General features: G+C 45.1%; 1 protein-coding gene across 1 annotated transcript in view; it reads right to left on the reverse strand.

The window, feature by feature from the left end:
- The window catches only part of TBC1D10A (TBC1 domain family member 10A), a 101,379-nt gene extending 82,985 nt beyond the window's left edge, over window positions 1-18,394 (reverse strand). The window contains exon 1 of the mRNA XM_068240486.1: window positions 18,082-18,394. Within this exon, the coding sequence (XP_068096587.1) occupies window positions 18,082-18,263 (182 nt within the window). The 5' untranslated portion in view covers window positions 18,264-18,394. The remainder of the gene's footprint in view (window positions 1-18,081) is intronic.
- Between the last annotated feature and the right edge of the window lie 3,154 nt (window positions 18,395-21,548).

Raw genomic sequence — 21,548 nt, forward strand, 5'->3', positions numbered from 1 at the left:
TATGCTAAAATCTGTATCAGAAAAATCGCGTTCAGTGGAAACAGGTCCATAGGCATTCATTGGAGCCAGTTTTTCTGCATCCAATCTGCGTGTAGTGGAAACAGGACGTTAAAGTGAACCTTAACCGAGTAAAATTATTTAAGATAAAATACATGGTGTACCTGTAGATGAATATTACATACTTCCCTCACCGCCAGTTCCCATCAGAAGCTCACCATTTGCTTCAAACAATGAATTCCTTCTAGTTCCGACAAGATTTTGTCAGAATTGAAAAATATCAGCTGCTGTCAGTTCTACATCAGCTATGGCTCCAGTGGGCAATATTACAGTTTAACAGTGTGCTGACCAGGAAACTTAAGGTGTAATGGCCATTTACAAAATGGAGGATGGAGAATTCTATTGATCACAGTTAACACAGGAGAGGAGAAAGATTGAGGAGTAGACTAAATGGCATGCAAGTATTACATGTTTATTTTGACTTAATTTTCAGTTCAGGTTTGCTTCAATATTATAATTTAGCCATGTAGCCAACAGCACTGGATATTATTAAGTATTTCATAGTAATATATTAAAAAAAAACAAAAAAAAAAACAACCCTTTTTTAGGGCCCATTTCCACAGGCGGCTGAACTACACGCTCAGTGAGCAGTTACCAAGCAGCAAACGACCAATTGTGAGAGTTAGACAGCCTTTTCACTGCCTATCAACTGCTCGTGGAAAAGGGCCCTTACAATGATTCTTTACACATATAGTATATTTTAATAGACCCTCTTCCCTTGAGTGATCCTTTAAGAAAAATTACACTTTTATTTTAAAATGTATGCTATAAACGGGGGGTGCCCAATAGGTCGATCGCGATCTACCAGTAGATAGCGACCGACTGCTGGGCAGATCGCAGCTGCCTGGCCGCATCCCAGCAAATGTTGCTACCAGCAGCGGATGTCAAGCGTCCCATCGCATTCTGCTGCCGGCGCTGCTCTCAGCCGATCAGGGAAGGGATGGGGAGATGCGCGGCTGAAGGGGAGAGGGACTCCCCTTCCCATACTGGCCGAGAGCAGCGCCGGCAGCAAAATGCGGTGGGACACTTGACATCCACAACGCCCGCTCTATTGGCCGCTAGTCTGAGGAGGAGCCGCAGACACCACTGCTGGAGGGAGGTAAGTGATTACTGCACACCTACACTTAGCTACCTATGCTGGGCAACTAGCTACCTATACTGGTAGATCTCTTGGTCGCGGCAAATTTCAAAGTCGCTCGCGAGCCAAAGAAGTGTGGACACCCCTGCTATAAACAATTTGCATACAAACCATTTTATAATCTTTAAATACTCAAAAAAATGACACGTGCAAAAAGAAAACAAGAAAAAAAAAAAAAGTGCTGTAAAACCTCCAACAGGAGTGCCCACTCATGCCACCAACACACATAGCCGAGATGCCAGCAGTCACTGCAGTTATATCCACTAGCTGGAATGTAACAGTGTACCAGGCTCCCCATCAGTAGCATACACAACATGTGGAAACAATGAGCAGAAGCACCAATGAAATACAGTTGTAAACGTCAAAAGCAGTTTCCATAAATATGTAAAATAAAAAAGGAGACAGAATCTGCACTCCTATCGTGCATGAACAGTGTGATTTACTATGCCATATAATTTAACCACTTCACAACGGAGGGGTTTTACCCCTGAAGCACCAGCGCGATTTGTACCTTGCAGCACTGCTTCCATTGATTTTTTCTGTGATATGATTGGTTATTGGGGACTGGGGTCCCCATAACCAATCATTGCACTGCAGAGCGGGGGTGTGTGTGCGCGCGCGCGGGTCGCGGGGGCGCGCTGCACATTTGTTTACATGTCATTGTTATCAATGGAGACTGCTTCTGTTTGAAGCAGTCTCCATTGTGTCCGCAATCGGCGCGTCTAATTGGATTTAGGAACGCTTGTTCCTAACATCCAATTAGTCACCTGCTGTGCTGGCTGGCTGGAGTGTGCGCGAGGTCCCCGCCCACTCCCAGCCAGTAAACAAACAAGTGCGCCTTTCTCCGTCCCTGGGGGTGAAGCAGTGCGCAGAGGGACGGAGAAATTTAGCACTGGGGGGGTAAAGTGGTTAAAGGTTAAAACACAGGACACTCACAATGTATGTTAAATTATAGGCATACAGGAGGGCACATTACGAGCCAAGTACCTGGTGCCAGTTCCTCTGAACATAAAGGGCTTCAATCTGACAGGATTATGTCACAGGACATCATTTCAGACTGCACCGCAGCTATTATATTTGGGGGGCTTGGTTTTGTTTTTTTTAATAAACATCTCACCATTATGTTCACATTCTTTGCACCCAGGACACACCACCACCATTTGGTATGTAGAAACTTTCTTTAATCACTTGTATTATTATAACGGATGGAGACAAGCACATTTTTTTTTTTTTTGAGTTTTGAACAGGGCTGTGGAGTCAGTAAAAAATTCCTCCGACTCCTCTAATTTGCATATAACACTGTTGATTGAAAGTACATGTCATAAAAAGGCATTTTATCCCTGCCAAAGCTTAGGAATTTTAAAGCTATATTAAGATGGTATCTGCTTTTGGGAACAAAAAGCTCCTAGCCAGGAAGCCTACGCTCTACCTTGTCAGACATCCTGCATCCTGGCCTATCAATGTGCCCCAGTATGTTGCCTGTACAATAAAATTCACCGGAGCACCATATCAGCCAGGTTCCAGCATGTAGCCATGCCACCTTGCAGAAAAAGGCCTAATTTTCTGCAAGGGGGCAGGTGTATGCACCGGAACCCAGCTCAATGTGTTGGGACATTCTAACTTTATGCATTTGTTTTTTTTGTTTTGTTTTTGCTTTATGTACACCAGATATGCATTTTAACTAAACATAGGATATAGCTGTTCAATAGAATTCAGAACTAGTCCTTTATTAAAAAAAAAAAAAAAAAAAAAAAAAAAAAAAAGTGTACTTGTAGAAGGTGCAGTTAGGAACAAAGAACATTGATCGGGCCCTAGGCAAGGCAATATGTTGCCCAAGCAAGCTCATGGTGAACCAGAACTTCTAGGAGTGTGTAAGAAGCTAAAAAAAAAAAAAGGACCAAAAAAAAAAAAAAAAAAAAAAAAAAAAAAAGTCCCCTTACTAAAACTTTTGTTTTGCATAGCATTTTCGTAAAAGGGCATTTTGGTCCATTTAGCCCCTTACACACTCCTAGGAGTTCTGGTTCACCATGAGCTTGCTGGGTGGTCAGCACCTCTACCTGATCCAGCTAGACTCAGTAGAGGGTAACCTCTAGAATCCTAGAGGCTTATTTGAGCCTTCTTGAGCCCACCACTTGTTGCCAAGATTATCTTTGTGGCCACGCTCCTGTCCCTAAACGAATATGGCTGCATTGCACAGGCACTGCTCATGCTCAGAGGAAAAGGCCATGCATGAGCAGCTCCATGCTACTGCGTAGGTGCAGGCCGTCTGGTGCCTGTGCAGTGTGGTCACACTCAATGGGATGGGAGCACGACTGCGCAAACCTGTTAACAGATTCAGAGGGTCCCTGCATTGGAATGGCGAGCTAGAAGGGGAAAGCCTCTATATTATCCAGAGGCTTCCCTCAACTGAGGGGAATAAAACAAGGCTTTATCAAGCCCTAGGAGCACAGGAAAGTCTATAAGATGTGGAAATTGCTTTGTGCTACTTCTTGGATCGAGCCATCCATCCATCCATCCATCCAAACTTCATGAAAGATGATGAATACCAAGAGGCCTATGGTTACTTTAAAGCAGTTGCAGAAATGTCTGGCAAAGAGTGGTCATTGTGTGCATGTAATAACAAATTGCTCCACAAATTTGGTTTGAACGGGAGGGGAACAGGATGAACTAGAGACCAAGCAGAGAGCTTTTAGCCGGTAAGGATTGCCTTTGCCAATTAGCAAGGTAGTACAAACTTTTACTGCTCTCTGTACTGAAAGTAAACATTTTGGGCCCATTTCCACTATCGCGAATTCGCATGCGTTTTTCGCATGCAAATTCGCATAGCAATACAAGTGAATGGGACTGTTTCCACTTGTCATGATTCCTTTGCGTTTTTCTGTGCAGAAATAATTCGCATGGCAGAGCCATCAGAATTCGCATATCGCTATGCGAATTGCATACAATGTATTTTTATAGAAAATTCGCATGAGGTTTGGGTATGCGAATTTGCATAGAAACAATGGAAAAGCACACCAGCACTGCCATGGTTAAATTAGCATACATCGTCATCCATGCGAATTCGCATCCGCATGCGAATTTTTACCGCGCCGATTCGCACCGCACAAGTGGAAATGCAGCCCTTACATACACAGGGAAGGCTTTCAAATGTTCTTTTATGTACCCAAGAGTAAGTATTTAAACTTTAGATTAGCGAGTTAAATCTCACTTTAAATCTTTAAAACAGTTTTTAAAGGGATGATTGAATAACAAAACTGAGAATTTAACAAAATCTGGCAGGAAAGATATATTCTTTCCAAATGTGTATTGAAGTGTATGCTTAAATTTCTGCTTTAGCACTACAGTATAGCACACCTTTGGAAAATAACACCCAGTAGTCACAGACCATAGATATTCAGTGAGAAGTTGCTAATAAACAAGTACAAACATAATGAAACATCTGAATGCGGATTCCTGCATAAATAGTGTGAAACTATTTCAGAGATGTCGCCCTGAGGAAAAAAGGCAAAGACTAGGCTCGTCCTAGACCTCCGTGTAAGAAAGACAGCTTTCATATTGTTGTCAAAATCCATACCTCTTGAAAGAAGGAAAACAGAAACACAGGAGCCATGAACACACAGATGGAAATATGCATAGGTTAATATAAAATAGGGTTAAACTAATAATACAATTAAAGAACATTTTAATGTAGGAGGATTTTTTTTTTTTTTTTACGATTCTCGCTGTAGACTTATTCATAAATACCATCTCTCACTTCATAAAATATAGAATAACTGTGACTAGACAGGGAAAACTAAACAAAATAAAGATCCTTATTCTGCCATTTTTTACTCTTAGGCCTTGTTCACATTATAGATCTCCAGTGCAAATCGGCAAGCGCGATTTGCAATTTTTAGAAATGCTTTTCTAAGCGCTTTTGTTAGGCGATTTGAGTTTTCTTCCTGAAGACAATCAGGAAGTGAACTCTATGACCTGGAAGTGAATAACTAATATACATTGTGAGCAAAAGCACTCAAAAACAAACAAAAAAAAACACTTTTTCCAAGCACTTTTTAGAGCGCTCAGCAATTTTTTCCATACCTTGCATTGAAGCGCAAACACTCAGGAAATGGTGCAGGACCCGCGTTTGCACTCAGAAAGAAAGCTCAGCGCCCATGTGAGAATACTCACATACAGCAACATTACACTAGCGCTTTATTTAAAAAAAAAAAAAAAAATTTAGAGTGCTCATAGTGTGAACAAGCCCTCATATTGTTTTAACATTATGCACATTGCTGCAGGCAAAAGGAAATTCCCATACAAATGTATGGGCACGTTCACTTCTCTATGTTATAACAACCTGTCCAAAAATTACCACCACGTTGCAGGAGTATTTAACTGCATGACAGGAAGCTTCGTAAGGCCCCTTCCCACTTGTGCACGGCTTTCAACACAGGTGGCCATAGTAACGCACTGCAGACCCCATTCATTTATAGTACATGGGATCGCACTGCATTTGTGCAAAATTGCATACAACCATGCAGGTCTATAACGCACTGAATTGCAACACATTGTTGGAAGCATCAGATAGTGTAGTCTTTGCACTTCTAACTTCATTGTGTGTCATTTAAACTGTCTTTGCTGGAAATGCGACCAGCAATGCACAACTGGGGAAGGGGTCTTACTCTGTGTGCCAGAATCGGGAAGTAGATCGAGCTACAAAACACTAGAGGGTGAAACTGTTACAACGGAAGTCACAGAGTCCCGATGCAGTGTTGTCCCACCCTAATCAGGGAAGATTGTTCTGCCATTATTACTCTAATTAGGGGACAGTGGCCATTAGACCACCAGGGAACACTATGGTAGAGGGAAGGGGGACAGCTAGATACCAGGTATACTGTATGGAGGAGGGGGCCACTAGACACTAGGGAATGCTATATGGAGAGGAGGGGCCACTAGACCAACAGAGAAGAGATATGGGGAGGAGGTAGGTTTATACTAGAGTTAAAAAGAAAAAAAAAATTGGTGTCTGAAGGAAACAAAGGCCCTTTTCCACTACCAGCTTTTTTCTGATTCCTATCGCAGCGGATCACAAAATGCTAGATACAGTTAAAACAAAAGGGAAACTGTGGCGACCATTGCAATTTCTGCAATCCAATTGCCGTGAAATTTTCTCCACGCAAGCGCAACCATCATTCCTGCTGTGTTTTCGGTGAGATGAGCGCCTAAACTTTGTACAGGAGTTTCATCGTGGTAGTGGAAATTAGGAAGAAAAGTGATCGCATCGCAGCACAATTGAGATCTCGTTTCTACGTGGAAAAAAGCCTCAAGTACCATGGTTTATACTAGATCAGGTTATACTTGAGTATATACAGAAGCAGACATTTCTATATCTATCTCTATATAGATCGATAGACATACATACATACATACATACATACATGTTCAAAATTATTCAACCCCTCACTGAAATTGTTTTGGCCAGTTTGACATTGATCATTTCATTCATCTTGTTTACAATTAAATCAAGAGGCACTTGTAAGTCAGACAAATATAACAACATTTGTAATGAAATAACCACAAATGTCTTCTGTGCTCACATCATTATCAGTTTTATTCAACCCCAAGTGACATTCATTCTTAGTACAACATCCGTTTCAGTTATAACAGCTTTTTAAACGTAAAGCATAGCTTGACACAAGTGTCTTGCAGCGATCTACGGTATCTTAGCCCATTCTTCATGGGCAAAAGCCGCCAGTTCAGTCACATTCTTAGGCTTGCGCGCTGCAACTGCTTTCTGTAAGTCCTACAGAGGTTCTCAATCGGATTTATTTATTTGTTGTATTTATAAAGCGCCAACATATTACGCAGCGCTAGACATTAATTTAGGTTACAGACAATATTTAGGGGTGACAAACAGCAATATGGACAATACAGGAATACAAGAAAACCAGATCACACAGCACAGTATGAGTACAAGGTAATGCTTAGTCAGTCACTGGATGGGAGCATGGAGTTAGGCAAGTTAGGTTCACTCAAATGCATAGCATGGGTGCACAGTAATAGAGGTGCATGATCAGGTAGGACACAAAAGAAGTGAGGACCCTGCCCAAAGGCTTACAATCTAGAGGGAGAGGTAGGGACACGAGAGGGTAGGGGACCAGAGTTCGGCTGGGTTTAGAGCAATTGTGAGGGGTGGTAGGCAAGAGTGAAAAGGTGAGTTTTGAGGGCCTTCTTGAAGGTGTTGAAGGAGGGGGCTGCCCTAATGGGTGGAGGTAGGGAGTTCCATAGTGTCGGAGCGGCTCTTGAGATGTCTTTGGAGGCGTGCATGGGACTGGGTGATGCGGGGGACGGTCAGGCGAAGTTCATTGGAGGAGCGGAGTGAGCGGCTTGGTGTGTATCTCTGAGTAAGATCAGAAATGTAGGTTGGACAGGTTTTGTGGATGGATTTGTAGGTCAGACACAATATCTTGAATCTGATTCTGGACTGGATAGGAAGCCAGTGGAGGGATTCACGGAGGGGAGCCGCCCTGGTGGAGCGATGGGAGGAGTGGATAATTCTGGCAGCCGCATTCATGATGGACTGCAGTGGGGCTATTCGGGTCTTAGGAGTCAGACAGAAGGGCATTGCAGTAGTCGAGGCGGGAAATTATGAGGGCATGGATGAGGAGTTTGGTGGTGGCAGGGGTCAGGAAAGGGCGAATCTTACAGATGTTACGAAGGTGGAAGTTGCAGGACTTTGTGAGGTTTTGGATGTGGGGATGTGAAGGAGAGTGCGGAGTCCAGGGTGACACCCAGACAGCGGGCTTGAGAGGTAGGGTGAATAGTAGTGTGGTTAACAGTGACCTGCACATCTGGGAGGTCCAGGATGACCGGGGTGGGAAGATCATAAATTCCGTTTTGTCTAGATTTAGTTTTAGGAACCTAGCGGACATCCAGGAGGAGATGGCAGATAGGCAGGAGGAGACCTTGTCCATGGTAGTGGTGGAGATGTCAGGGTGTGGAGATAGATTTGGGTGTCATCTGCATACAGATGATAGTTAAAACCATGGAGGAGTTAACCTTGCCAATGGAGGATGTGTATAGGGAGAACAGTAGGGGGCCAAGGACCGAGCCTTGGGGGACTCCCACTGAGAGGTGGTTGGGGGTGGACGAGGACTCATTGAAGGAGGTTGTGAAGGAGCGGTTGGAGAGGTAGGATGAAAGCCAGGTCAGGGCGAGATTGTGAATGCCCATGGATTGGAGGGACTGGAGAGTAGGGGATGATCTACTGTATCAAAAGCTGCTGAAAGGTCAAGGAGGAGGAGAATGGTGTATTTACCTTCAGCTTTAGCTAAGGCAAAGTCATTGACCACTTTGGTGAGAGCCGTTTCGGTTGAGTGGGCAGGCCGAAATCCAGATTGCAGTGGGTCTAGTAGTGAGTTGGCATTGAGGTACTGGGTCAGGCGTTTGTGAACCAGACGCTCAAGGAGTTTTAAGGCGAAGGGGAGGAGGGAGATCGGGCGGTAGTTGGAGGGTAGCGAGGGGTCGAGGGAGGGTTTCTTGAGCAGAGGCAGTACAGTGGCCTGCTTGAAGTCTGAGGGGAAGGTGCCTGTGGATAGGGAGAGGTTAAAACATGGTAGTGAGGACTGGGGCAGATCCGTGAAGTAAGGCTGAAGTAGATCAGAAGGGATAGGGTCAAGGGGGGGAGGTAGTGGTATGGGAAGTCTTGCAGTAGGTGGTTGACCTCCTCAGTGGTAGTAGGAGTGAAGGAGGTGAGGGGAGGATAGGGTGGAGAAGGAGTAGGTTGTGAGCAGGTGGGAGGTGAAGATTGGATATTTCCTGACGGATGGAGACTATTTTGTTGGTGAAGTGGGTGGCTAAATCTGTGGCAGAGAGGGAGGAAACAGAAGGTGGGGGGGTGGGTTTAAGCAGGGAGTTGAAGGTGCTAAAAAGACGCCGGGGATTGGAAGCTTGTGCTCCGATGAGCTTGGTAAAGTATTCCTGCTTCGCATGAGCAAGGGCAGTGTGGAACTGCTGCAGGTTAGTCTTGTACTGTAGGAAATCCTGGTTTAGTCGAGTTTTCCGCCATTTTCGTTCAGTGGCGCGTGTTTCCCTCTGGAGGTTGCGAGTATGGGTAGTGCACCAGGGCTGGGGGTTAGGGGGTCGGGTTGCGGCGGAATATTGGTGGAGCAGCTTTCTATAGGGCTGATGAGAGAATTTGGTGATACTGAGCTGCAGCAAGATTAGGACAGGTTAGGGTGGGGAGAGTGGAGGATAGGCCATGGAGGGAGTCAGCAAGGACGCCAGGGTTGAGCTTGCGTAGGTCTCGCTGCCATCGACCAGGTGGGTGGGTGGGTAGTTTGGAGGTGCCTTCCGTGAGGAGGTTGAAGGCGAGAAGGTAATGGTCTGAGGGTGGAAATGGTGCGATGTCGAGGTCTGCAACGGTGGTGGATTTAGTGAATATAAGGTCGAGAGTGTGACGTGCAGTGTGAGTGGGGGCGTTGGTGTGTTGTACTAGGCCATGTGAGTTGGCTATGGTGAGTAGCCGGGCCGCAACAGAGTTCTGTTGGATTTAAAGGGGAACTTCAGCCTAACAAACATACTGTCATCAAGTTACATTAGTTATGTTAGATGATTATTATGTATTTATATAGCGCCGACATATTACGCAGCGCTGTACAGTGTGTGTAATATATATATATATATATATATTTTTTTTTTTTTTTTGTCTCATCACTAACTGTCCCTCAAAGAAGCTCACAATCTAATCCCTAGAATAGATGGGGTAATATAATCTCTTACCCACCCTGTTTTAAAAGAACAGGCAAATGTTTGTGATTAACCTCCCTGGCGGTTTATTTATTTTGCCAGGGAGGCTGAAATGGGGGTTTTTTTAAATTAAAAAAAAAAAAAAATAATATTTCATGCAGCCAACTGAAAGTTGGCTGCATGAAAGCCCACTAGAGGGCGCTCCGGAAGCGTACTTTCGATCGCCTCCGGCAATCGAAAGTAACAAGATAGGCCGCAATGAGCGGCCTATCTTGTTTCGCTTTCCTCGTCGCCATGGCGACGAGCGGAGTGACGTCATGGACGTCAGTCGACGTCCTGACGTCAGAGCCGCCCGATCCAGCCCCTAGCGCCGGCCGGAACTGTTTGTTCCGGCTGCGCTGGGCTCGGGCGGCTGGGGGGACCCTCTTTCGCCGCTGCACGCGGCGGATCGCCGCGGAGCGGCGGCGATCGGGCAGCACACGCGGCTGGCAAAGTGCCGGCTGCGTGTGCTGCTTTTTTCAGATTGCAAATCGGCCCAGGCAGGGGCCTGAGCGGCGACCTCCGGCGGCATTCCCCGAGCTCAGCTCGGGATTACCGCCAAGGAGGTTAATGGGGGTCTGCCATCTTTGTCATGGGGGAAGCCATCTTTTTGGTTGAAAGGAGATGACAAGGAGCAGGAGACACAGTTCCAACTGTCCTGTGTCCTGATTACCTCTCCCAGCTGCATACTCTAGGCTTCAAATGTCAAATTCAAAATGTAAAAAAAAAAAAAAAATTGCACCAAAACAGCAGAACGAGAACAACATCATCAGAAATCCCATCATGCTTTGCACAGCATCAGGGGAAAAAAGCCCGGCAGTTTTCTTCTGTGCAGCTAAAAATGAGGCTTGTATAAGAGAAACAAAGTTCTGATGCTGTGAAACTGTTAAAGAAACACCAAGCCTTTCCAGTGCTGCTGAGTCGATTTTTAGTCCGGAGGTTCACTTTAAGTCTGGTGGAGGAAGAACAAGGCCTATGAAGAAAAGAACACCTTGCCTACTGTGAAGCATGGCAGGGGGGGGGGGAACACACAAATCAATCATGCTTTGGGGCTGTTTTGCTTCTGCAGGTACAGGAAGCGTCAGCGTGTGCAAGGTACCTTGAATTCTCTTCAGTACCAGGAGATATTGGATGAAAATGTGATGCAGTCCATCACAAACCTGAGGCTTGGGAGACGTTGGACCTTTCAACAGGACAATGATCCGAAGCATACGTCCAAGTCCACAAGAGCATGGTTGCAGATTAACCTCCCTGGCGGTAAGCCCGTGCTGAGCACGGGCTATGCCGCCGGGAGGCACCGCTCAGGCCCTGCTGGGCCGATTTGCATAATTTTTTTTTTTGCTGCCCGCCGCCCGCCGATCCGCCGCTATACGCGTCGCCGCAGCCGCCCCCCCCCCCCCCCTAGACCCCGTGCGCTGCCTGGCCAATCAGTGCCAGGCAGCGCCGTGGGGTGGATCGGAGTCCCCTTTGACGTCACGACGTCGATGACGGTCATCCCGCCCCGTCGCCATGGAAGCCCTCCAGGAGATCCCATTCTTTGAACGGGATCTCCTGATCTCCGATCGCCGGCGGCGATCGGAGGTGGCTGGGGGGGATGCGGCTCAGCAGCGGCTATCATGTAGCGAGACCTCGTCTCGCTACATGAAAAAAAAATTTTTTTTTTTTTAAAAGGACGTATTTGCTGCCCCCTGGCGGATTTTGACAAACCGCCAGGAGGGTTAAGGCTGGAACATTTTGGAGTGGCTATCACGTGTGCTTTCAATTTTAGATGTGATCAAAGCCTAAATGCATCCAGCCTGGTTGTCATGGGTGATGCTTTGGAAGTTCTGAGTCAGACGAGCAACAAACATGCAGTCAGTGTCAAAGTGAAGTCAGGCAGATGGCATGTTTTTAAAAGGAAATATATACTGTAGCACATATTCTTCTCATTTCTTCTTTAAATGGAAATTACACTTTAGCTAAGGAAACATACAATGCTTTCACCTTATCTCTACATATCAGAAGGTTTAGTGATATACACCTCAATTAATCTGCTTGCATTGTTTATGAACACTTAACACAATAAGTCCACAGTGTTTCTAACAAATGGCACATAAGAGTGTCAAGGTTTGCAGCCAGTCAATGCATTAGTGCAGGGGAGTGAAAATATGCAAGAATGCCTTAAAAGGTTTGGTTTTTGGCTAAAGTCACATTTTCAGACAGGAATAGGAATACTTGCTGCAATGTCCCCTCCGATCATGCTACCAATCCCTTCTCTTCCCACTCCGGACCCAAACCAAATTTTTTTTTTTATTCAAAATATTTAGTTGCACCACTGTGACACATACAAAGATAAATAAACACTCCTTCAAGCCTATGAGCATTTCAGTGCATGCTATTCACAACTAGGGTTATACAGGTGGCAGCCATTAGCAATTCCTCCTTTGCTGAACACCTACTCCACCAGTTTGCCGGATTCTGTCCCGGCAATATGAAAGGAAAGGAGGGAGGGGTTCCCCCAAATAAATGTAAAATATTTTATATTTGTCATCATGCAGCTGAACAAATGCTGCTATTTATTATAATTTAGAAAACTTTAATTTCTGAAATCTTGTATTTTTAATTTGGGTTTACTTTAAGACAAGTAAATGAGGCAGGAAGAGGAGGATTGGGAGGGTGATAGGAGGTTAACACTGCGGCAAACCTGCCTCTAACCGTCCAAGAATTTAGTGCTGAGCAGAGATGGCCATTGATATGCTATTAGATACTTACCTTAGTAGAGTCACCAGAGGCATTCCACATTCTCCTCCTGACCAACGATCCAGCGCTGGAACCTCTGGTAGTTCCACACTCCAGTCCGTGATTGAGTGTGGCCACATTGCGCAGGTCGCCTTGCGTCTGCACAGTACCTTGGAGTCACTCAGGTTTGGCAGAAAATGCCAAGCCCGTTTTGGCTCCATGTTTCTGCGCGAGACATCCTGCGCAGTGCAGCTGCGCTCAAATCACAGATGAGTGTGTGCACTTTTCAACCATGCCCTTGTCAAAGAGGATATCCAGTGCCCTCCCTCTACTAAAGTATGTACCAATTCACAGCACTATTAACACCCTTCATGTTTACTTTAATTTCAGCTTGTATGTAAATGGGCCAGCTTTCAGGAGGCAGGCATTTAAAATACTTGCCTTGGGGAACTGGACCATGGAAAAGTTGTTGAGATTTTCAAGTATTCCTTGGTGCTTTTAAAATTAACTATAAATACTTTGACAGGTTTCTTTACTTTTTTAAAAATGTCAAAAAACATGCTAGATTGCATTGACTATGACATATCAAAGCAACCCCTGGATCCTACTAAAGATACCCTCTGGGGGGAAAGTGAGGGGAGAAAAAAAAAAAAAAAAAAAAAAAAAAAAAAAAAGTATCTGGATTCCCACTTTAGAACAAAATATACTTTTAAAAGCTCACACTGAGAAAACTGAACACAGGCTGATCTCTTGCTGTTCTTTCAGTCTCATCCAAGCCGCAAACACCCCATTGTGAAACTTGGAATTACAGCCCTGCAGAGTCTCCCACTGCAACATGCCAACAATGGCCTTCTCACAGCTATGTATTAGAAATGTGGACACGGGGATTTAGGGCTGGTTCAGACGGGCGTTTTTGTGGCGTTTAACGCAGTGTTTCAGACGCAGCGTTTTTGGGATCTACTGCCATCCCATGCAAGTGAATAGGAGCGTTTAGAGCTGGCTTTTGCAGGCTTTCATGAAAGCCTGGCAGTAGATCCCAGCGTTGCGTCTAGTCTCAAAAGCAACATGCTGCTTTCAGAGGCAATAAACGCAAGGAAACAATAGCCGAGACCAGAACTGCTAGCCTTGAACGCTTTTCAAAAGCTTTCAAAAGCTAGCTTTTAAACGCTGGCGTTTGAACGCAATGCCAAGCAAAAGCTCAGCAGACGCCCGTGTGAACCAGCCCTTAAACTCCATCACTGATTACATACACTAAAGAATGCTGTAAACAACTTCAGCAACGTTATGGAACACTTGCATCTTTCAACAACAAACCCGATGAAGACTATAGTTTGCAACAACAAATCCAATAAGCAGCAATAGATCTGGTCATATCAGGCCATATACTAAAGGACTCTACAGGTGCGCATTTTACATTTTAGGACTCATGCATTTGAGCTGCTTATTTCCCTGTAAATTAAAATACAGCAAATCAAGAGCATAAAAGGGGGGGGGGGGGGGGGGGGGGGGGGGGGGGGAGGGGGGGACACCTTTAAAAATGCTGCATTTTCAAACACACAAGTGGCCCTATTGAACAATACAGTTAGGCAGTGGTTCATTTGACACATTACCCATGCAACCATGACACATGCCAATGTCTGTATGAGGCCTTTAAAAGGACAACGGAAGTGAGGGGGGATATGGGGGCTACCATATTTATTTATTTTTAAACAATGCTATTTGTCTGGAAATCCTGCGGATGATTCTAGGATAAGTAGAGTCTGAATTACACACCTGAAACAAGCATGCATGCTTGTACAAGGTCTATGGCTTAAAGCAGGGGTCTCAAACTCAATTTACCTGGGGGCCGCAGGAGGCAAAGTCAGGATGAGGCTGGGCCGCATAAGGGATTTCACAAAAAAAGTAAATCAGCAGCTCCCGCCGACCCCCCCCCCCCCCCCCCCCCCCCCCCGCATTGATTTTTATTTCAAAATCAAATTCACACTGAAGCGAACTATTTTGCCTATTTTACCTTATAGTTCGCTTCAGTGCTCCCATTACAAGTATTCCGCCGTGTCCCCGCCGCAAAACGAGGGCTGTAGAGCCCCCAAATCGCCCAAGCGACAATCCGCCGGCATTTCCTGGAAGGGGCAGAGCTTTCAGCTTCAGCTCTGCCCCTGACGTCAATCGCGGCGCATCGCCGCCTCTCCCCGCCCCTTTCTGTGAAGGAACAGTGGGAGGGGCGGGCAGAGGCGGCGATGCGCCGCGATTGACGTCACGAGGGGCAGAGCTGAAGCTGAAAGCTCTGCCCCTTCCAGGAAATGCCGGCAGATTGCCCCCCAGGCGATTTGGGGGCTCTGCAGCCCTCGTTTAGCAGCAGGGATGCGGCGGATTACTTGGGAGCACTGAAGCGAACTATAAGGAAGCTTTTGCCGGCGCGGGCCACAAAATATTGTATCGAGGGCCGCAAATGGCCCGCAAGTTTGAGACCCCTGGCTTAAAGCATTAGAGGCAGATGATTAGCAGGGCATCCAGGCAATGTGCATTGTTTAAAAGGAACTAAATATGTCAGCCCCCATATCGCTCTCACTTCAGTTGTCCCTTAAGTTTAAGACTTAGTAAAATCTGACTTTACCAAAACTTATCAAAATATCTTTCTTCATATTTCAGTAGCACTTAAAGGAATACTGTAGGGGGTCAGGGGAAAATGAGTTGAACTTACCTGGGGGCTTCTAATGGTCCCCCGCAGACGTCCTGTGCCCGCGCAGCCACTCACCTCCGGTTCACTTCTGGAATTTCAGACTTTAAAGTCTGAAAATGACTGCGTCTGCGTTGCCGTGTCCTCGCTCCCACTAACGTCACCAGAAGTGTACAGCACAAGTACAGTATGGTCTGTGCCTGCGCAGTACGCTCCTGGTGATATCAGCGGGAGTGAGGACACAGCAACGCAGGCACAGTGGTTTTCAGACTTTAAAGTCTGAAATTCCAGAAGTGAACCGGAGTCGGGGCCGGAGCATCGGTGAGTGGCTGCGTGGGCACAGATTGGCCTCAATTCACTAAGCTTATCTCCTGTCTTTAATAACTCTTCTAGAGTTGTTACCATGGTGATAAGGCATGTCGTATTCAGGAAACATTTTACCTCAGGCAAGCCTAAAGTTAACTCTTCTGTCTTTAAATTAACTCTCCAATCCTTAAAATAACTCCAGAGTTAAAGACAGGCTGTTAATTAACTGCGTGTGAAAATAACTACAGAGGAGGTAAATTAACTACAGAGGAGGTAAATTAACTACAGGAGAGGTAACTTAAGGAATGAAGAGGTAAGATAACTCTCACGTGTGGAGGTAAGTTTTCTTTTGCTTTATTATCTCCAGCATGATCTTCGTGAATTGAGGCCATTGTCTGCGGGGGACCGCTAGAAGCCCCGGGTAAGTTCAACTCATTTTCCCCTGACCCCCTACAGTATTCCTTTAACCACTTATAATTGCAATTGTATTTATCTCACACACACACAAAAAAAAAAAAAAAAAAAAAAAAAAAAAAAAGGGGGGCAGGAGCCCTTATGTTAGAAAGGTCACCCCATAGGCGCCAATGTTTAAAGGCGCAATCAGCGTCAGAAAAAAAAATTGGGCACCTGCAACTATCAGTCGCCTGCCTACGCTGAAATGTACCCTTTTGGCGCAAATCGCGGCTATTAGTTTGCAACAAAGCAGCTAATTTTTGGGCACCGGAAGGCACCCAATCATTACAGGCACCCAATGCAATCGCGGGTGTCGGGGGTTTGTGGAAATGCAAAGCGCCCGCGATGCAATGCCACAATTTGCATTTCCACAAACCCCCAGCGCCCGCGATTGCATCAAGCAGATGTGGAAATCTTTAACAACTGCTACTAATTGGGCGCCTTCCAGTGATCAAAATTAGCTGCTTTTAGCCACAGTATCGCAGCATTACCTTAGGGAGAGGGTTAAGGGTTAGGAGAGTGGGAGGCTTAGGAACCAGGTGTTAGGGTTAGGCACCACCCAGCTCAGGGGTTAGGATTAGAGGAGGGTTCAGTGTCGGTTCTCCCCAGAATTTTTTTTCCAGCCAGGTGGGGCGAGATGAGAGAATGCAGGGCTGGCGCTTCTCTGCTCAACTCTGCTTACAGCAGGAGGAGGAGGAGGAGGAGGAGGAGGAGGAGGAGGAGGAGGAGGAGGAGGTGAGCCGATAATAGCCGGATGCTCACAAAAACTAGCCGAGTGGTCCACCCGGCTAAAAGAACTGTGTGAGAGTAGGGTTAAGTTTGGCAATAGTAAAATCTCAGTACATACTACCGATATTCTACTATGGAAATGTAGTAGAACATACTACTAATGATTTGCATATTCACCAGTGATGCATTGTGGGACACCCAAGCGCTCACTCAAACCTGAATAATCACAAATACCTTCTGTTTTAAGAAGGCAAGCTTCTATTTTTCATATCATCTTACTAAAGGAGGCCTTGTGGTCTCTTTCTGCCCGTTACCCACTCCTAGGAGTTCTGGTTCACCATGAGCTTGCTGGGCAATCTGTAACTTTGCATACAACTTAAAACTGAGCCATTCAAATACACTTCCTGACCATCCAGCTATTAATTATTCACATTCCAAATCTAATTACGCCCACTGTAAGGTTCTAGTACAGCCCAGCTAATTTCACTTCCATAAAAAAAAAAATATTATATATATATATATATATATATATATATATATATATATATATATATATATATATATATATATATATATATATATATATATATATATATATATATATATATATATATATATATATATATATATATATATTTTAAAGTCTTGGTTCCACACTATTAGCAGTACTGAAGACATTCTCTGTCCATTGACAACAGCCCAAACGCTACCACAACTACATATACAGGAATGAGAATTACATTACACACCCAAATTTAACACCCTGACCCCCATTAGTGACAAAGTCAGGTGGCAAACACCCCCTGATCACAGCAGTGACATGCTGAGCTCATACACACTAGCCTCAATAATGGCATTCAACGTTCATAATTACGCTTTTACTGTGAATAGGTTCACCAACGCAGCTTGTGACAATGTGGCAGAGTGATGTCACATATACACTCTGACAGTATGCATGACAGCCGATGCCAGAGAGTTCAGGTAACACAAGTGACACACACACCCTAGGTGTATAATCTATATCCCTGACCCCATGCAATGCCATACTGTCTCACTGATGTGACATTAGCCAGGGATGGGTAGTTCTGATGTGATTTGACACTTACCCCTCCCGCACAAGTTATTAAACACTATTACTGGGCATTGCTGCACTGTCAGTACCCCAAGCCCCTGCCGTGCCTATAGTGACAATACGCTGACAGCTACACTGAGGTCACCCCCTGCCCATACTCACTGGCCGCCGTCCACTTCGCTCTTCAGCAGGAAGCCGTACTTATCGGTCCTCCTCTCCACAGTGAAGCCGTTGATCTCCGAATCCGAACCCACCGACTCGAGCTCCGGATCGCTGAGGGTCTCCCGCGTGCCACGCAGGCTGGCGGAAGGAGATATACTCCCCTCCTGGGGGCTCCGCGCCATCCCGGCTCCCCCAACCTCCTCAACTGCAGAGTACCATCACCTATCCCCGGCCCCTCTGCTCCTCTCGCTCCGAGATCCCAAGAGCTGCAGACACCTCCTGGGGCCTCACTGACGCCCAGCCCTTCCCTCTCCTCCTCACCCAATCTGTAGTCAGTCTGCAACACATACAACCTATCAGTAAAGACGGCCGGTCTCAGCCAGCCAATCATAGCAGAGAGACGACAGTCAATCAAATCAGTATCCCGCAACACACACATTAATCATCTTCCATCACATCTTCTAAGTCAGCCAATCAGTAAATAATGTGGTGTGCTATAGCCAATCGCTGCGCGCAGTCGTTAGAGCAGAGTTGTCAATCCCTATGACGTCAGGAGTTTGCCCCGCCGCTCCACCGCTGTCCTGTAAACACTTTCAAGTCACTCAGTGTAAAACTCCGCCCAATAATCCTTGCCTGCCAGCTCTAGTCCCTCCCAACTCCTGGATCCTGTCAGACTAGCTGCAAACTTGCTAGGATCAACAAATAAGCTATAATAATAACTATATGTAATCTGCCTATACAGTTTGCAGTCCTATTGCGAGATCTTACCCCAGTTGACATTCATATATTTTTCAGGAAATGTGTAAGTAAATAATAGTAGTTACCTATAGACGCATGAACTTCTTTTTATACAAATCATGACCAGAAGAGTTACAATGAGTATATGAAAATCATTTTTCCTGGTGGCTTTCGATATTCTCCTCATTAAACAAAATACGCCCATCCTCCCAGAATATAGTAGACAGCAAATTATTAGCGAAAGTCCATCAATTCACATTATTACATAGTCTGGCCTGGCCCCTTTGGGTTTTCAGCCACTCCCATTAGCTTTTTCATTAGTGCTGTTATGGCAAGAAGTATCTCTTCCTTGAACAGCAGTAATCATAGCTAAACAGTTCCTCTTTCCCGGTTTACCACTCACACTGCTGCAACTGGCATTTGAAGGCAGATTTTGGCATTCCAGATCATGCAATTGTTATACATGCAGTGCTGAGGGGGGTTCACGATTGTTCACTGGGGCCTATGGCTCTGTAGCTTCAGGACATTTGTTTAGTTATGAGTAATGACAATAATTAATGTTTCTCAGGGAATATAATGCAAATGCTGCAGGTCAAAAAGCCTGATGAACACTTTCAATTATGATTGGCTAATCACTGACCAATTTTACCACCTCCATGTAGTATGAGGGTACAAAATCTAGTATTGCATATCTGGTGGCCCTTATACTACATGGAGGTTGTAAAATTGGTCAGTGATTGGCTAATTCTAATTGAAAGTGTTTACTAGGCTTTAGGATCAGGGATGCTGTGGATCAATAGTAGTAGGAAGTGTAGGCAATTTTGCTGACTTGCTTGATTGGACCGAAGCAATGCAATCAAGAAACAAGTGGGAGTCCTAATAATAGGACATTTCATTAATCATCCCTATTTCAAATACTGTTTTTTTGTGCTTACCTGAAGAGCTTTAAAATAGCCATTTATATTAGTTCAAAATTGTCTCAAATCTTGTCAACATTACTTTGCCCACCTTGTTTAACCGCTTCCAGACCAGCACGGTTAAAATCTACGTCCTGCTTGTGATGAGCGGCTCTGACAGGACGTAGATTACAACAATAGTCGCAGCACAGTCTCACTGCTCCCGCCACTCTGCCCCTGCTGCAACACACTCACCTGGCACCCTATGACAGCAAAGCTCTGTGAGCCGGTCAGGAGCCAATGAAATTGCCAATACCATAGGCTTACTTTGATGGACAGGGTCAGGAGCCAATGAAAGCAGCTTCTGACCGGCGCACAGAGCTCTGCCGTCATAGAGATGGCAGAGAGAGGGACCTGCGGCGATGGGAAAGCGGCAGATCAGTGTTGCCATTTTGCGGTACCAATAGTAAAGAGACTCTGTAACAAAATGTTCAGCCTTAGTTCTTCTATCCTATAAGTTCCTTTGCCTGTTCTAATGTGCTCTGGCTTACTGCAGCCTTTCCTAATTGCACAGTGGCTGTGTTATCTCTGTTATATGATCTAATCTGTTTCCTTCTGTCGGCTCTGTCGGATTAAAGGTGCATACACACATCAGACTATAGTCTTTGGAAAATGAAAGATCACAGACCAATCTTACCACCCTTCATGTAGTATGAGAGCCATGCCTACACAGTCTTTTCTATGGAGCTGAACTCCCCATCAGAAAAAAATCTTTGCAAGATGCTGCACACAAACATGCTGCACACTCAAAAGATCTGTAGCTGCAAAAGATCTGTTCCTGCCAAAAATCCATTCCTGCAAATTGCAATGATAGTCTATGAGATCTGCAGATCATCATACACACATGATTTAACTGACCTTCATCTGCAGATCAGATCCACCAGGATGGATTTTCAGATCTGCAGATGATTGCTTGATCTGCAGATGAATGTCTGTTAAACAAGGTGTGTATGATGACTGCAGATCTCATAGACTATCATTGCAATTTGCAGGAACTGATCTTTGGCAGGAACAGATCTTTTGCAGATACTGATCTTTTGTGTCTGTACAGAATCTGTGTGTGCAGCATCTTGCAAAGATTTTTTTTCTGATGGGGAGTTCAGCTCCATAGAAAAGACTGTGTAGAGCATGGCTCTCATACTACATGAAGGGGGGTAAGATTGGTCTGTGATCTTTCATTTTCCAAAGACTATAGTCTGATGTGTGTATGAGCCTTAAAGAGAACCTGTACTGAGTAAAAATATTTAAAATAAACACATGAGGTAACTTCAAATGAACATTACAGAGTTACCTTGCCATCAGTTCCTCTCAGAAGCTCACCATTTTCTTCTGACAATAATCCCTTCCAGTTCTGACAATATTTTGTCAGATCTGAAATATATCGGTTGCTGTCAGTAAAATATCAGTTGCTGTCAGTTATAGCTGAGAGGAAAACAGATGTACCAGGTAATGTTCATGTTTCCCTATGGCTCAAGTGGGCAATGTTACAGTTTAACTGTGTGCTGACCAGAAAGCTGTTATGGGGTAATGGCTATTTTCAAAATGGAGGACGGAAAATTCCCTTGATCACAGTGAACAAATAGGACGCGGGACAGGAGAAAGACACTGAGGAGTAGACTACATGGAAGGTAAGTATGACTTGTGTGTGCTTATTTTGACTTTTATTTTCAGTACAGGTTTTCTTTAAGGCTTGAATGTGTGGAATGTGCAGGGCTGCTTGTGATTGGATAGAAGCAATACACACCCTCTGCAGGCTCTGTATCACACACACTC

The sequence above is a fragment of the Hyperolius riggenbachi genome, chromosome 1 (assembly GCF_040937935.1).
Source record: "Hyperolius riggenbachi isolate aHypRig1 chromosome 1, aHypRig1.pri, whole genome shotgun sequence".
In the NCBI taxonomy this organism is placed as follows: Eukaryota; Metazoa; Chordata; class Amphibia; order Anura; family Hyperoliidae; genus Hyperolius; species Hyperolius riggenbachi.